This window comes from Microchirus variegatus (assembly GCF_963457635.1).
Source record: "Microchirus variegatus genome assembly, chromosome: 13".
Classification (NCBI taxonomy): Eukaryota; Metazoa; Chordata; class Actinopteri; order Pleuronectiformes; family Soleidae; genus Microchirus; species Microchirus variegatus.
Genome location: NC_139814.1, coordinates 24,098,416 through 24,116,644, shown reverse-complemented (window position 1 = coordinate 24,116,644; position 18,229 = coordinate 24,098,416). Strand labels below are relative to the sequence as shown.

General features: G+C 43.5%; 1 protein-coding gene across 1 annotated transcript in view; it reads right to left on the bottom strand.

Moving 5' to 3' along the window:
* Positions 1-18,229, bottom strand: part of LOC310935366 (growth factor receptor-bound protein 10-like) — a 46,107-nt gene that overhangs the window by 4,547 nt on the left and 23,331 nt on the right. The window contains exons 6-12 of the mRNA XM_083899249.1: positions 8,047-8,203; positions 6,316-6,431; positions 4,848-4,922; positions 4,598-4,735; positions 3,670-3,780; positions 2,003-2,101; positions 1,697-1,774 (exon numbers count right to left, since the gene is read on the bottom strand). Coding sequence (XP_083755375.1) covers positions 1,697-1,774; positions 2,003-2,101; positions 3,670-3,780; positions 4,598-4,735; positions 4,848-4,922; positions 6,316-6,431; positions 8,047-8,203 — 774 coding nt within the window. The remainder of the gene's footprint in view (positions 1-1,696; positions 1,775-2,002; positions 2,102-3,669; positions 3,781-4,597; positions 4,736-4,847; positions 4,923-6,315; positions 6,432-8,046; positions 8,204-18,229) is intronic.

Here is an 18,229-nt window from a genome sequence, read left to right as displayed (position 1 = left end):
CGGTGCCGGATTGAACCTGTCAGAGTTCACTGTCACTTTAAATCCACGGAGATCGACCGGTGTAGTAGCGCAAAACCTGACGGAGATCTTCAACTTCCCGATCAACTTTCCCTTCTTTTTACGCCAGAGGCCGGAGGAGAAACACACAAACAAATGGACGATATCTGGCTTCGTGACGAACATCTACCGGCTAAAGATAGCGCTGTCATCGCTGTACGGGTAAGTGTCGCGTTAGCATAACATTAGCATTAGCGTACGGGCAAGTGTCGCGTTAGCATAACATTAGCATTAGCGTACGGGCAAGTGTCGCGTTAGCATAACATTAGCGTTAGCGTCGGGCAGTCAAACAGTCGCCGTGTGTCAGTTAGACTGATTATCCATTATTTACCGAGAGTTAACCATAAACTCAATTGCTGCTTGTGTTTTTTTCCATCGCTTAATCGGCGATTGCTCGCTGTGAGCGCGTTTCGTAGCAGCGATTCTATGAATCTGCGGGGACCCGGGAATGCTCTCCCGTTAGCCTGTATCTCTGACTGTTTTGACATCCCCGGGGTCCAATAACTATCTACAATCTTCACTTTAATGAGTTGTCTCACACATTGCCCGATTTAGTTACTGTTTTACAATGACAAGCCGTTTTAACATTGAATCGCCATTGAAAGTTTGACGATCTGAAATGACCATTACAGTTATCTGTGACGTCATTCTGACGAGTGATTTTTTTCGTTGAAGAGATCGCTGACGTCATTCTTACGCGTTAAACTCTAATTACACATATCTGCAATACATTGTTTACTAGTAAGATTCTAACTACTTTTGCCTTAGTTGTCATTATATATATCTACAGTTCAGTTGTGGATATATGTAGCTGGATTGTAGGACAATGTAGATATCTAGAAAATTATAATAATTAAAGATATCTCCAATGTGAATTATGATGAGTCATAACGACTGAAATTTTTAAATTAGAGATATCTACAATTTGTTTAAAACTGGTATCTGTAAATGTAGTTTTTGACTTGTAAAAATGATGTTGCATCGATCGCCTACTGTATAGTATGCATCCTTGTGTGACGTCAACGTCCGGAGCTCTATATGAAAAATTTTCGCATTAAAATATCAAAATAATGACACATATTTTGTCGAGTAGTCTACTCATATGAGCCAGAGCATTTAACTCCTTTAAAATCAATATTTCTATATAAGTTACACTTTCTGCTTTACCCATCTCTACTATAACTTCAACCCTTTAGTAACCGTCAGAATACGGAAGGGAATATTCACCACAACTAGTTAGCCGGTGTGTTATCTTGTGTGTATTTGGCACTAATAAATCAAGACTACTCATTGCTGTCTGCCAAAAAAGCTCTCCCGGTTAAGTAAAGACGCACAGGGGAACCAAACGTGACAACAATTCCCATGATTCCACTCTTCTTCCCGACATCATCAACCCACGTCTTTCGACTGAGAGACCTCCTGCTGCATAAATCGCACACACCGTGTGTTGCACATACACGATCGCAGCCGCGTCTCTGCTCTTAAGAGAAAACGAGGCTCACCGTGGCCACAAAGTGAACTGGTTTCCACTTCGCCGTCGGCTAATTAATGGATCAATCTGGACCGGTGTTGGTTGAGTGGGGGCATTAAGGGGCTGTGGGGTTTGTAAGAGAGTGATGTCAGAGTGCAGGTCCCTTACCACAGGCGCCGAGAACGGCAGGAGGTTAGACTTCCTCTGCTGGGGGATGCTGTAGCTCTGATACAGTACGATCCCGTACTGTGGAGGCAGCAGAGAAAAAGACGACATCGAGTCATGAATCATGGTTACAAGTGCTGACAAGTTATTTAACGCTGACCCCTCAGGACGAGGGAATTAATGAAGTAAGGTGTAAGCGGGATGCCAGTTGGCAGCGTTTGTCTGTGACCTGTAGAGTGCTACACCTCACTGTTTGTGGATTTAACGACAGTAACGTTAGTAGGCGTTTAAAAGTAAAGAGTGTCGTACTTTGAGCAGTCTGAAGGCCGTCATCCAGCAGGTCCTGCTCTGTTCGTCCTCGGCACACAGCATCTTCAGCTCCTTGCAGTCGCACCTCCCTTTGCTGGGCTGTCAAACAGCAGACACAGTGGGACGCACGGTTAATGAGACGCACGTCGTGAACACGCGAGGCTTTTTTTGACGTTAAAGTTCTTGACGGGGCGTGACTAAAGAGCCCCAGCGCGACTGCTGTTGTGTTTTGTAACACACAGGTTTGTGCAGTTTTGTGCCGATTCGCGGTCGAAATGCTTCAATTAAACGAGCAGCAAAAACACCCGTAAATGTGTATTTACGATTACTGTTAGAGCGGGACGTTGTTATGTCATCATCATGTTTACTGAAAAATAAGAAGTCACAAAAGTAAAACCCTTGCATGTGCACACATGGAACGCCTGAGGAAGGGCGCTCACATGGAACATGAGACAAGAGGAACTCTGGGTAAAGAGTAGGCATCAGTGAAAACACATGACATTGATTTAGATCGGAAAGGAGGTGTGCTGTGAGTAGGGAGGCTAACCAAGCCAAAATATGGAGTTCGCATACAAGCGGTTTAGCTAAAGTACTGGAATTAGTAGGTTTTTTTATGGATTATGTCAACTGTTTTGATAAATGATTGACTAAGTGGTGTTTTTTTAAATTAAAAACAAGCTTCTTAAATGTGAATATTTTTGGTTTCTGTACTCCAAATGACAAATAAATCATTAAAACTGAATAAGTTTAAGGTTTGGGAAACACAACAACATTTTATGGATCAAATATAGTCATTAGTTTGCAGCCCTGAAGGTTTTGAGAAAAAAACAGATGCCAATTTTCAGCATTTTCTGACATTGTATGAACTAAATTAATTAATCAAGAACATTGACGGTGAAAACGATCGCCAACACTTAAGTACTTAATCAAAGAAATCTGGATTTTATTGTTGAATTCAACATTTCATTAATAAAGCTGCTGTTTTAATACGATTACACCCAGACTACAAATCACCTCTACACTGACGTCTGATGGCTCACATTTCTATTAACTGATACACAAACTTGTTACTGAAAGACATAATTAACCGCTCTCGTATTGTTTTATATTGTTTTATATTCTACGCAAAGCTGGAAATGATTCTCCGGCTGGAAAAGAGTGTTCCAACATCACGGCTCAGACTTTGTCTTTCTCCTTCACCAGTAACAAGGACATTAGACACACTGTTCCTTAAAAGCAGCCCCTACCAATAAATGAATTCATGTCACCATAGCAACAATCCAGCCACCCCCAGCAGCACAGTAAAATCCTGTACCCAATCCAGCATGGTCACAGTGTGTGTGTGTGTCTGTGTGTGTGTGTGTGTGTGTGTGTGTGGTGGCGGTGTTGTGCCATCCCAGCTTATCCCACTGAGCTTATCCCAGATCAGCAGGTGACCCACCACAGACACTCTGTGCTGACTGTGTGTTTGAACCCCAGTGGGCAGTTTGAACCCTTGTGACCTCTGACACACACACACACACACACACACACACACACACACACACACACACACACACACACACACACACACACACACACACACACACACACACACGTTGCACCTTTTTAATAATACTGTGCAGTAGTCGCGTCTCAGCCAAATAAACACACTTTGTGAGTGTTACCTTGATGCAGAACTGGTAGTCTGTGGGAGCATTGTGTAGTTTTCTGCCTGTGACGATGGTGAAGATGTTGCTGTCTTCCAGATCTGAGAGCAGCTGCAGGTGTCGTGGCTCCTGTTCGGTCATCGAGAATAAATCCTATTATATTCTCATTTCGTTTAGCAAAACATTAAAAAATGAAGGTTTGTCTTTAATCTTAGACGACACGTTAATCGCTTTAAGGCAAAACAATTTACGGGAAAGAACTCCTGGAACAATGATCAATCGCCTTTGAATGGCGCTTTTCCATTAGACAGTTCCAACACTACTCGACTCGACTCGTTTTATTTGCTTACACAAGAATCAAACCAAACAACGCCATACTGTAGATCAGTTAAAAAGACTTAAAAGTCCTGACAACTGTCGTTAATCTCCAACATTTAGCAAGAAAAAATTTCTAAAATCTCAGTATTTAACAGGAGTCTGTTGTATTTAGCACTTCTGAACTGTAGACTGTAGAGCCGAAATAATTAATCAATTGTTATTAATCTGATTAATCGATAATTAATCTATTACTTAAATTAATCGTCTACTATTTTGATAATCGATTAATTGTTTTGAAGCTTTTTTTCCATGATTAAAACAATTTCTGATCGTTTTTAGCTTCTTAAATGTGAATATTTTCTTCGTTTCTTTGCTCCGTATAACAAAGAAATCATAAGAACTGAATCATTTTGTTTTGTGGACAAAACAAGACATTCAAGAACGTCCTCATTTCCAGGTTTGACCAACACTGATCAACTTTTTTAAACACTTTCTGACATTTAATGGACCAAACGATTCATCGAGAAAATAATCGATTGCGAAAAATAATCGTTAGTTGCAGCTCTAGTGAACTGTATAATGGAAAAGTCTTTTTATAGAATCGGCACAACAGAAAGTTTGGACTCACCTTGGATGTTCCTTTCGTAGAATAGTAGAGCCCAGAACGTCGCAGGAACATGTAGAGTTTCTTCCACGACTTGCGTCCGGGCTCCTTCATGTGCAGATAACCCTGGATCTCCGGGCAGCTGCTGGAGTTCAGGAAGTTCTGGACAAAAACATTTAAAAGTACGTCTCCTGCGTCACTTTTTTTGTTTTTTTTGTTTTTACGAAACAGCATCGCGAGAGAGCGGTATCATCGGCCTCGTTCCCTCGCTCACCTGTAAGAGCTGCGACTGCGGGATCGAGCCGTCGGACTCCTGACACCACGCCACCATCTGCTCTGGGAAAAAATTCTGGATGGAAAAACACACAAAGAGATCGACGGTCAGTGAGAGACAAAAGAGAGGGAGAGAGGGGAGAGAGGGGGGAGCACCAGAGAACACTTAGTGCAAGCTCAGAGAGGGCTAGTGTTTCTCTATGCAGTGTGTGTGTGTGTGTGTATGTGTGTACTAACACTGACCTTGTCAGGACAAGTCGTCAAAACCTGGTTCTAATGTTGCAGAACCTGAATTCTGAGGGGACTGGTTCTATTTAAGGCTAAGATTTGAATCGTGGTTATGGTTAAGGTTAAGGTTTAGACGTTAACTGGTTAGGCTGAAGTCAATGTGAGTCCTTAAAAGGATAGCTGCTGCTCGACCTGTGTGTGTGTGTGTGTGTGTGATGAGTACAAGGACTTGAGAGCAAAGTGGTGAGGGAAGGAGGGATGGGGAGGGCACTGAAGCCCGGGAGTAGATGCAGTATGATCTCACCCACTGATGTAATCCCCTTTAGCCAGCAGTGCTACTCTTAGCGTGATTGACAGGCCGCGGCCAGCACTCTGGTGTTTTACTGTGCTCATTACCACAGAGCTGAGGTCACCTGCTGGCTCTGTCACACACCTAAATCACCATGGCGATAATGTCACCGTATACCCCTACCCTACCCCCCCCCCCCCCCCGGGCCAGCCTATATCAGCAGATGACGACGACGGGAGTCCACATGACGGCCTTTTGCGTTATTTTGTGTTTTTCGGCCACCGCGGCGTCTCCATCAACAGATGGAAGACAGAAATGGCCAAAGAGTTTGGCGACAGGCGGGTCCAAACATACTGAGAGACGACACAAAGGGAGCGTTGTGTACAAAGTTGGACTCATGGGGGGGGAACAATGCCTGAACTATGAACACAGTTCATGTGGAATTGAGCTGCACAGCTACTATATAGAGCTTGAATTAGCAGTAGCATGTATAACATTCAGTATCTGGCTGTATTTTAGTTCCTCGTACATCTATCTAGACTTTTGAATTGTCACTTTCTCTGGGATTCAGTGTCAGCTTTTGGTCCATATCGACGTTTATGTTCCACAGAGGCTGAATCCTCACGTTGTGATATTTCCGTGATGGATGAGGGTGACATTTGTGCTTTAGAGAGAATGTCTTTGTCATGAAATCGTCCCAGAAAAGAGTATTTTTTTGCATAAATGCTGTCCTTGTCAGGACCTGTATTCCTCATGGAGACCAAAACTTGGTCCAGAAGAGACGGAACCTTGTTTCTGAGGAACTGGTTTCAGATTTGGATTGTGGTTAGGGTTGGGCATGAACTGGGTATGTCCTCTATAAAAAAAAATAGCTGTGCCAACCCGAGAGTGTGGGCGCTAAAGCACAGCGGCCGCCACAGAAAAGGTCTTTGCTTTGATGCGAGAGACTCACCAGGGGGTTCCTGAAGAATTCATATTTGGCATAGTTCTTCCTGAAGAGGAATTTACTGTCGCTGCTCATGGAGGCTTGAACCTGAACCACCAGCTCGTGGTCCTCCAGATACCTTTCTGTACGAGGGAACACAAAAGAAACGGGTTTAAATTGCGCTTAGTTCCGTCTTTAATGGGTTTTAAGTACGCGTGCAAGCTTCTACCTTCGTTTTCTCTTATATCTTTAATAACAAAAGCACATTCTGAAACGTCCTCGTCACCACGGGACCTTGTTTCATGTGCAACATGATGAACTCTCAGGAATAAATCTGTTTAAACTGATTTGCATGTTTTCAGAAAATCTGCATACTTCACAGTCTTATTATTTAGCATCTTAAAGTCACATTTCCACCCTCGCTGTCTCGGTTTACCCATGTCTTTATTTACCACTGCATCACAGGTGATACACACCATGACACAGCAAGAAAAATGGCCTGTTACTAGGAGACAAAGGAGTTACAGGTTGAATGAGGAGGGGCTGTGACAAGGAGACGCTCAGGAAAGGAGGGAGGGAGGTGAAGGTGAAGATGAGACGGCGGTGGTGGGGTGTGTGTGTGTGTCTGTGTGTGTGTGTGTGTGTGTGTGTGTGTGTGTGGGGAGGGCGGCATTGCAGGAAGATGATGTCATGTATTAAGGGCTGATTGCTGAGAGCAGGGAAAGCCTCGCGAGCCACACAGACAAACACACAACCACACATTAAGAGCTCACAGAGACCTCTAACATGCTCACGGAGCATTACGATTACTTTGTGTTACTGTGTGCGTGCGTGTGTGTGTGTATGTGTGTCACTCCTTGAAAACGAGGGCATAATAATCTCAGCGAGGCCGATTAGAAATTGATTGTGACAGGACTTTCCACTTCTGCACACACGCACAGTTTTTCTGTAAACATAAAAAGTAGTGGAAATGTCTGACTCTCTTCCTCTGTCGGAGTGTGTGTGTGTGTGTTTAGGCTGTCTGCACACACACACACACACACACACATTTCCTGTGCAGGGTTGAGAACAAACTCATTGGCTAAGAAGGCTAGGGGCTCGTCCGACGGAGACCCATGATTGGCTCCTTGCAGCTCTGGTATGACGCTTTAGTCCAGAACTCTCCAAAAAACCCCCCTTCCTCCTTCCCTCCTTCGCAGTCTCTCTCTTTCTTTTCCCCCCTCCCTCCCTCTCTTTCCTCACCTCACATTCCATCTCTCAATGCACTTTTTTCCAGAAACACAGATCAAGCAGCAAAACACAAAGTGATCCTTTGACTCTAAAAATACAGCTCAGCTGTAGGAAAAGCCTCGGCGAGGATGAAGATGAAGACGGACCCAGAGGGAGGGGTGGAACAAACGTAAAGCTTCAATAGGGCGACGCGGCAAAAGTATAAAGAAGTAAAAGCACAAGACTTTTCTCCTTGAGTGAATTAATCGAGAGGGAAACAGGCGTGTGAGCAGAACATGGAAAATAATGAATCCTATGACAACCTCGAGACGTATAGAAGGCACAAAAGCACTTGCGCAAATGAACATAAACGCACAAGAGACTATCCCCAACCATGACAGCAATAATAATAATAATACGTCAGGAATAACACACCTGCGGGAAAAGGTGATGCAGCAGAAAACGAGTGAGCCCACGTCGCTAATTTAGCCCAAATTTCATTTCTGCTGCCTTAACTCTCTTCTCTACATAGCTTCACGTCATGGTTACCTAGGCCGAGGATGGGGTGGTGCTCCACCAGCGTCCAGGCGTTGTCGTCCACACAGTGGCTCTTGTAGACCAGGAGCTGACACACGTCCCGGGCCGTCATATCTGCAGGGATCTCCACCACTTTGCCGGCCCCATCCTCGCTCCACACCTTCACTATCTGGAAAAACACAACGTGGACAGTAGTGACGGGTGAATAACGTGCATGGCTTTAACTTGATGTGCTGAGTAGCTTTGGAGAAAATTGACAGAATGCAGCAGATCTTAGGTTTGCGTTTACCTCCGTGCTTTTTTGTGACATTATTCTGTCAAATCCGAAAATCACGAGGCCTTAAAAAAAAAAAAAAGGACGTCCAGGAAAAGGTGGTCTGGCCCGCTGCACTCTCAGCTCTTCCCTTTTGTCCACGGCTCGAACCAAAACTCACTCACGCAAAACCCGACTGCGCACGACCCACTGCGACGCGTTCCCTGTCACATGTGCGCCGCCGCGAAAGTAGAAAACCACACGTTCACGCTGTGGAATAATAACATGGTTTTTCATTCACGCACACACCGAAAACACAACGCGGGTGGCACTTCAACGCCAGGAAAAGTGTGTTTTTTCTTCCGCCCTAAGCTACATTTAAAACGGGCATACATTTGCAGCGGAGATAACCACGGAGTAGCTGCTTCACACCAGTGCACGAGCTCGTTCACACACACCATGGTGACCTCACTTTCACACAGAAACACGCGCAGAAAAAAAACGACGAAACAAAGACGATTCCATCGCGTATATGAGGAGAAAGTGTGCGTTTGTTTGCGTGTGTGTTCTCTCACACAGCAGGGATGCTCTCTTTACACAGATCCTCAGGGGGGTAGAAAAAACTGCAGAAAAATAATGCCAGGGCGATGGCCGGGGAACGATGGGCATGGGAGAAAAAAATCATACCGGGACGTAGAAAACACACAAAAAAGCAGCAACGACAACAACAACAGTGGCCTAGACGTGACACGAAACACCAGCAGCAGCACGGCAGAGTCTGAATGCAACCAGAAACAACGTCACTTCGCTCTCTTAGCCCTGCAAAGACTCCCTCTTCTTCTCTCCCCCCCCCCCGGGGGAAAAAAAAGTAAATCCATGACGCATGAGCTTTGTTTGAGAAAAGTTTTTATAAACATCACAGAGGGAAAATGCAAATGTCTTCCTCGCTGCAAACTGCTAACGACACACACACACATCCTCACACACACACACACACACACACACGTCTCTTACCTCCACCGCCTGAAAAAGGCAACAGTCTGGAGAGCAGGATGGCATTTTCACACTGAGACGCTCTCCAGTGACACAGTGAGACACAAGGAGAGAGAGAGAGAGAGAGAGAGAGAGGGGAGGAATGGAGGAAGAGGGAGGGAAGGAAGTCAGAAAGAGGTAGAGCGACACAGAGAGACGGGGAGGGGGGAGAGAGAGAGGGAAGGAGGGAGGGACAGATGGGCAAGGAGAGGTAAGAGGGAAGACGGGGGAGGAGGGAGGAAGTGACAGAGGAAGGACAGAATGAAAGAGAAGACGGAGACAGCCTGCCTCTTCTTCTCCTTCTTCTTCCTTTGCCGGGCAGCATAAAGGTTGAGCTGCGAAGGAGTGGTGAGCCGCCGCTGCCACTCCACTCCTCCTCCCTCCTCCTCCTCCTCCTCCTTCTCCCCCCGCCTCCCCTCCTCACACTGGATTAACCCAGTGTGGGATTTTTAAACGGTGAGCTGCTACCTGTCACGTACTCGGCACTCTTCTTATCTCCAAGGCCAGGTTCAAATCCTCTCATCCCGCCCCTCCCCGAACTTCTTTTATTGATGACGACACTTTAAAAGTAAAGTTTCCGCACTGATACAACTCCACTAAAACCCCGCCTCCCCCACCCCCCCCGCGACTTTTTCTCTGCGTGATGGTTTCAATTTCAATCATCCTCTTCCTCCTCGCCCTCTTCGTCGTCTGTGTGCGAAATATCGTGAGAGAGCGTCAGGACCAGAGCAACACGTATAACGCACACACTGACGCCTCGGAGGTTCTGCAAAGACGGCACTTTTTTAAAAAAGTCCTCGCACAAAGAGGAGGAGGAGGAGGAGAGGAGGGAGGGAGGGGAGTGACCCGGTGTAGTGATTTGATCTGAAGCCGTATGGATCACGTGTCGGGGCGTTTGAGGGGGTCAAGGGAGGGGTAGAGATGGAGGCAGGGAGGGAGGGATGTGGGGATGTGGGGGGTGGTTGCTCAGCAAATCTGTCCAGCCTCAGGAGAGAGAGAGAGAGAGAGATAAAGAAAAAGGAGGGAGGAGGGGGAGAGGAACAGAGAAAGAGAAAAGAGGGAGAGCTATGGAGGAATGTCAGTAATGCAATACTGAGTCATAATCAGGCTCATGTGTAGCGTGCAGGCCGACCCAGCTGGCCCCTAATACAATGTGCATGAGAACGAACACACACGCACACACACACACACACACACACACACACACACACACACACACAGAAGACGACATGTAAACTCTCACAATTATCTCCAGCAGTTTTTTCCTCTATCAGTGTATCTGCGGGGTCTTAAAAAGTCTTATCCAATCCAATAATTTGAATTTAAGGCCTTAAAATGTCTTAAATTCTGCCAAAATCTCATAAAAAGTCTTAAATACAATTTTGAAAGGTCTTAAAAATCTATTAACGTTACTTTTATTTTAAACGTGCATAAACTTCAGTCTCGCTTTGAAATGTTTCTACTTTTGAGGATGCGATAACAATAACTACAACACTGAACTAAAGTAGATCACCTGTGCTGCCCGGTGACAATTTATAGCTGTGCGCGCACCGCGACCTGTTACAGCTTAGCATAGCAGCGGAGAAAACTCAATGAAAGGCCAAGCAGAATTGCAAGTTCAGTAATTTGTGGCTCCAATTTTGCTTCATGACTTTTGTTCCCTTTTTCCAGTACGGATTTGAAATGGGTCTTAATTTGTATTCATTATGGACTTAAAAAAGTCTTAAAAAGTCTTAAATTTGACTTGTTGAAACCTGCAGAGACCCTGTCTACTCCTGTCTAGGCTACGACGAGTTTTGATTAGTTAAGTTTTAAGGATGTGAATCTTTGGGTGGCTCACGATTCGATTCAAAAATGTATACAATGCATAGTGTGTTAAGGCAAATTATGGCATCAAAACAATACAGTTTGTATAAGATAATGTGATCACACAAAGGCAAACTTAAGTCAAAAGTTAACATTTATTCATTCAAAACAAATAAAAACTTACTAACTGTACAAAAAATATTTTATATATTTTATATATATATATAAAAACACACAAACTGGTGTTTTGTGTTTTTTTTAAAATAGAAAAAAAATATATAGATTTTTGAAGTTTATGAATCGATTCAGAATGGTGGATGATTAGAATCGTGATTCCTATGTGAATCGCTCCCCCCCCCCCCTCCCCTAAAGTTTTGCTGTCCAGAGTTAATAAAAGTGTGTATGTGGTCAATGCATGTTCTGGTGTGTGATGAGCACGTGAAGGACAGGATGTAGCTAGCATGAGCATCGTAAGGACTCTGGTCTTGTCTTTTTAATCTTTACTTTGCAGTTTGTCCTCTTTAATTGTGTAACTCTAACACAAACCTTTTTCTTTTATACCAAGAACCACGTGAGGAAAATATCGATCTGTAATTGCCATATATATATGGCAATATATATATCGGATATATAATATTATTATAAATTGCAATATTTCTTTTTAAATGTCACAACGTTCCAATTGCACCATTAGCATCGTCTTTTACATCATGAAATTGGAATCACAGCACAGACACACAAGAAACACCCCCCCCCCCCCACACACACACACAAGCACACAAGCACAGTTTGTATGAGGTCACAGGTCAAACGCAATAATCTGCACTAGGGTCAGGCCCAATTGACCAAGAGGTTTATGGGCCCCTAAACCTATCAGAGTATATGCAAACATACACACACACACACACTGATCTGGTTGTTTTAAGCCAGACCAGATTTCTTCTACAATAATATGACCCACAGTTTGTAAAAGCAATCTTAATTCATTCAGGCTGAAGGAGGAGAGTGTGGTTCATGTCATTTTTCAAACATGTCATTTACAAATACAAATGTAACTGAAAACTTCAACTGTTGTTGTATCTCGACCATTAAACGTAATGCTCACAAAATAACAAGTCGCTGTGTTTACTTGCATGTTAAGTGTCCAGTTGTTCTTGGCTGTTTTCCTAATGTCATTTAAAAACCTGTTAGTCTGACTAAAAATCGAGCTACTCTTAGTCGGACTGTGGTACCTGGATTATGCGATTCATAGTCCTCTTAGTCCTAGCACGCATACACTTGATTGGACTGGAGTCGGACTTCTGGGCACGCACCAAAGTCGCCTCCGCGGTCTTTGACCCGGAAGTTGAACGTATAAACGGCAACCACAAGAGCCACGCTCCATCTAATCTGTATCACGATTAGCAACGTAGCAACAGCAGGTACGAAACATACAGAACTACAGCGCCGTCCATCTCACTGTTTTCTGTGATGCAAGTGTCGACAGGAAACTGATCCAACACGCACTAGCTTATAGAGAGATTGGCAAGTTGTCTGTCTTAGTCGGACTATGGCCTTAGCTTGATTAAACTGTGCATGTAAACGTACTGAGTGACTGGGCCCCATATGTTTGATCCACACGTGGCTGCAGGACAAAATCAAACATGGAAGACGATGGTCTGTTCCAGTATAAACAGGAAGGTGACGACTCTCGTTTGCTCAGTTTCATAAAGTCCTATTAAAAAGGACGTTGAAAAAGTAAGGTTTACAGTTTGAACGTTGAAAGTTTTGACCAATAAGCACCAGTCAGTCAAAGATCTCCATTTTCAGACCATCCAGACTAAACCGAAATGGACCTTGTCGCATTTTGGATGCAGCTTCAGAGACACATGGTGGTTTATAAAACTAAAAAGGTCAGGTAGAAAACTGGGTGTTGCTCTTGAATTCTCTGCAGTTTGACCTGTGAGACATTCTCACATTGTGGATAATCACATATTCATATTATTCCTACATTATCCCGGGCCTTGCAGTTAATACAACACAAGCTGCTACAAATCTCTAAATGATAGCTGGCCGCCTCACAGAGGCTGCTCCAGTAGACAAACACACCCATATCTAATGTCGCCGTTTGAATGCTGGTTCTGGTGACTTCCCACCCTGTTCTGTTACAGTATCAGTCGTCTTTCTATTCCGCCACTGGTCGGGTTTCAAGCCAGACAGAGCTGATTAGCTCTGCAGACAGGCCAAACTCAATTTCACCTCTCTGGAGTGCCACCACAAAGCCTCACTGAGTGGCTCACCTCCCCACCTTCCCACGACCCAACACTGACACGACAACACCGTCTCGCTCGCTCGCACGCACGTCGACGCAGTCGTACCGCGGTATAACGGGACATTCCTGGTCCTGGACGTCTACCGGTCAATTCTAGGAATCGTCTGACGCGTAAAAAAAAAAAAAGATCACTCGTGGATTTTATTAAATCGGGTCATGCACAGAGCAAAGATCCCGTCCTCACAGAGACAAATTAGTTCCTGCTGCGTGGTTTCGCTCTTGCGCAAGAACATCGTTGATGTGGTTCTGTGAAGTCCCCGAGAAAACAAAAATGAGAGAAAACGCTGATGTCTCGATACAGAAAAGTCAATTCTCAGCGCTTTGTAATAATTTTGTACGACTGAGTCGAATGATTCAGGGTTTTTCCTTTTTAAAATGAGCCTTTAAAAGTGTTTTTAACAGCACTTTAATTGTAAAGAGACAGAATACGAAGGGATGTAGCTCAACTACTTCACTCAAACAGACCGCTGTAGTTGAATTAAGCATGTCCACCTCCGTGACTCTAGGTGGCGATACGCACCATTTTAGCTTGTTAGTATTTACTTTTGTTTTGTTTTTTTAATGATCTTTAAATTATTTTAATCTATTTTATGTTATTTTATTGTACTGAATATGTGTTTTATTTATCTATTGGTCCACTGTGTTTTGTTTAAAGGTGCATTATGTAATAAATCTAAAGCAACTGGCCATAAAATCCTCCTAATATGTCACAGAGACTCAGGAATAATGTTCATATAACAAACTGAACTCACCAACAACAACAACAGTACAGACAAAATATTTGCATTAAAAAAAATATTTTGCAGACTGCAAATCATGTTTTGGCATGTGGCGCCACCTACCGCCGTCTACCAATCATTGCAGTCAGTAGAGTCTCAGCTGCCGAGCAACCACGGGTTGCCAGTTAGGTCAAAAAACTAACCCTAAAAGACCTCTGTGTTTTTAATTTGAATGTAGTAACTGTTTTTGGCCACATTCTTACATATGGCACCTTTAACTACTTTAACTAGTTGTATACACACACACACACATGTATGTGTATGTATATATGTGTGTATATATATGTATGTGTGTGTATATACACACTACCAGTCAAACGTTTGCACACCTTTCCATTTACTTGAATAAGGAAGTGTGTCCAGATGTATATGTCTGTTTATATATACACACACGTACGTTTATACATATATGTATACACACACATTGTGTTGTATAGGCTTTCACTGCCATCTTTACACACACACACACACACACACACACACACACACACAGATGTACCTGACCTGACTTCAGTGGTCAGCAGACCGTTGCGTGCAGAAGAACATCAGCTGACCGCAGATAAGAGGGGGAGGTTTGGGAGGTGGGAGTCGTAAAACTCAAGAGTGCTCACAGCTTTGGTGTGAAGTTAGCTTTAAAGACAATGCTGCAGTACAGAGTGTATATTTATATACATATATATATATATGTATATAAATAGCCATCATGTCTGGTTATATTGCTGGTGTATTTAAATACCAGCTGAATACAGACTTTCTACATAACGTTGAGAATCCTCATATAATTCATATAGCAGAGAATGCTGCACACACACACACACACACACACACACACACACACACACACACACACACACACACACACACACACACACACACACACACACACACACACACACACACACACACACACACACAGGTTGAACAACAACAAAGCATACAGTCATTTCTGGCACAGACGACGGGAAATGTGCTGATGCATTTTAGCTCCAGGCGCGAATTAAGACATGAAAGATTATGAAAACACGAGTCCACAGTCACTTAGCGGAGCGCATAGATACGCCAATGTTAGCGTACTCATTACTTTGTACACAATGTTCACCGTCTTCTCCTGTTGTGAAAACGTGTTCACATTTTTTTAAATTAGCACAGAGAGCCGAGGCTAATGGTAACATCTCGTGTTCGAGTAGAGTTAATCGGTAGTCGTGGAAATAGGGCCGAACAAATCATCGAAATTCTTATCGAAATCGCAATAAAATGTGTGTCAGAATCATTATTGTGGATTAATTACAGTCTTGATCGATTAACTCTTCTTCTCCAGACTGTAGAGAACGTCTTTGTTTCTCACAGTTCAGGATTGACATTAAAGGCGCCATATGTAAGAATGTGGCCAAAAACGGTTACTACACTAAAATTCAAAATACCGAAGACTTTTAGGTTTCGTTTTTCTCCGCCATTGTAGCTCAGACGTAACTGGCAACCCGTGGTTGCTCGGGCAGCTAAAACTCTACTGAGTGCAATGATTGGTAGACGGCAGTAGGAAATATCTCCGTCGACACGGAACCCCCAGAAACAACAGCGTCTTTACGGGCGAGTTTTGCTAGAATTGCTAACACCACAAAATAACACGTATATAGGATTTAATGATGGAGGAAGCAGTGGATCGACGACTTCTGTGTGTGCAGAGATGTAAAGTCTTTATGCACACCATGCTCATTTGTCCAGAGATCACAGAGAACCCTGTTATCTATTATTAGTAGCTTGATCATGATACCTCCAGGTCAAATTCATCCCATGGAAGCATGAACCCAGGCCATAAAATCGTCAGGTCTCACACACACACTGTCTCACAATATAAAGTACACTGTGTCTCCCTTTGAGAAGAAAGACTTAGTGAAGAATGTTCAGATTCCAGCTCCATCGCTGGAGGGAGTGAGATCCTACGATAGAAAAAAAAAAAAAAAAACATGTCGATGCTCTGCGCACATGAGCGTCTCGTCTGCATAGTTGCATAAGCCGAGCTAAATCTGCACACATACTGTAACTGTACATGTACCCGTAACGCTCTCACCGCTCCTTCTGTTGGATTAACCTCTTCCATACGAGGCCTATTATTTTTTATATCTCCTGTCTGAAATGATTTACTCAAAATGAATGGAGTTTATCTTCACAATTACAGTGGCTGTGTGTAAAATCTTGATCTCAAAAAGAGTGAAAATCACTTTTAAATTGTAGGTTATTAAGCCCCTTTCATCTTGGAATTCTTAAAGTAATATTTGATGAGTAACTGTGCAGAAGTAGACGCTTAAAAAGTGAACCTGAGCTGTTTTACACGTTTTAAATATGAAAAAATGCCACTTTGGGACCAATCTGCTGCTGCACTTAAGTGATTTGATCACTTTAAGGGGAACTTAATGCTGTTGAGGTGATAGTCGCCTTTTGTGTCGGCATTCTAACGTTAAATAATGATCAAAAAACACAAGTTACAGCTGATGCGGATGGTAAAACAAAAGGGAAATTTAAATATGATGATATAACTGGATGAAAACTATAAGTCAGGACAGTTACACATCATCTAATGTTGTCATCATCGATCTTCTGTACGTGGGCGGGGCCTTAGGAAGCTGCCTGCTGATTGGTTCTTGAGTTTTGTAGCGACAGCTGAATGGACAGGAAGTCGTTACGAGCTTGGAGTCGTGGTCCGTCTGGAACTCGTTCCCCCGAGTTTTTCCTCGCCGACATCCGACAAAATACTTGTAACGCTGGATACTTAGTTATTTTTTCGGAGTTCCAGATGGACAGCTACTCCGAAACTCAGTAGCCAATCAGCAGGCAGCTTCCTAAGGCCCCGCCCCCATCAATCACTTGTTGATTTGAGTCTGGGCTGACATGATCGTGTCAAAATGATTGTGTAGAGGGTTTCCTCACGTAAAACTCCCAGAACACCTCACCTTTCCTCACCTCTCCTCACCGTCTTCAGCCAAAAAGCTCTTTTCTCTTTTTGCTGATAATGCAATTCCATGTGACTTTTTATTGTTTTGTTTTTACTCCTTCCAGCTTTATCACTCTGCGTGCAGGAATACTGCCAGCTTCCTGTTTTTGTACCATGTCGCAAGCTTAAGAAATTTCCTGCTTTCGCTAAACCTGGTGACATTGTACGAAAAATACATTAACCCTTCAACACCTTGGCCTCAAAATATCCGTCTGGACTTTGTTTTTTTTGCTTATTTTAACCATAAAAGGACGACAAAGTGTGCTTTTGTCCAATTTTCCAGAATATCTGGCAGTTATTTAGAAAAATACCACTGTAGTTGTACATGAACACCAGATTTTGTGTTAAATCTGAACAGTATATGACTTTTTCCCTCCCTTTCTGGCGACAAAGACAACAGCGCAAATGCAATTTACCGTAATTACCCTAATAACCTTTGACGTGCAGCTTCTCAGCTTTTAGAAATCTGTCGCATAATTACACTTATGCAAACGTGTTAAAGGGTTAACACAGAAACCCCCTAAACCTTAAAAAATAAGCGACTTATGCATATGGACTCAACTCCAACTGCAGTTAAAATGTCAACAGACCATAATAACATAAAAACACGTCCTGCAGGTATTTCACTTGTCTGTTTCGTGGACAAATGAAGACGCTCTGCGCTCTCACAAAGATCCTCTGTGCCTGAGACGCAATCTCGCTTTTCTGACTCGGGGTCTTGTGAGACGATGATGTCAACGAGAACTCCAAAAAACAATAACACTCTGCCGCTCGTCACGAGGTGTGTGTGTGTGTGTGTGTGTGTGTGTGAGAGTGTGAAGATGAATGATGCCAGCTGTGTGTGTGTGTGTGTGTGTGTACTGTATCGATGCAGGTGCGTGTGAATGCATGTTGGGAAAGGAGGGAGATCTAAAATAACTTTTATTGTTTCGGGGTGGGCATCCTGAGAACATCTTTGAGAAGGATGGAACATTCCTGTGACCGGAGGCTCTGACGGGGGGAAGGAAGGGCAAGGCTGTGAGACA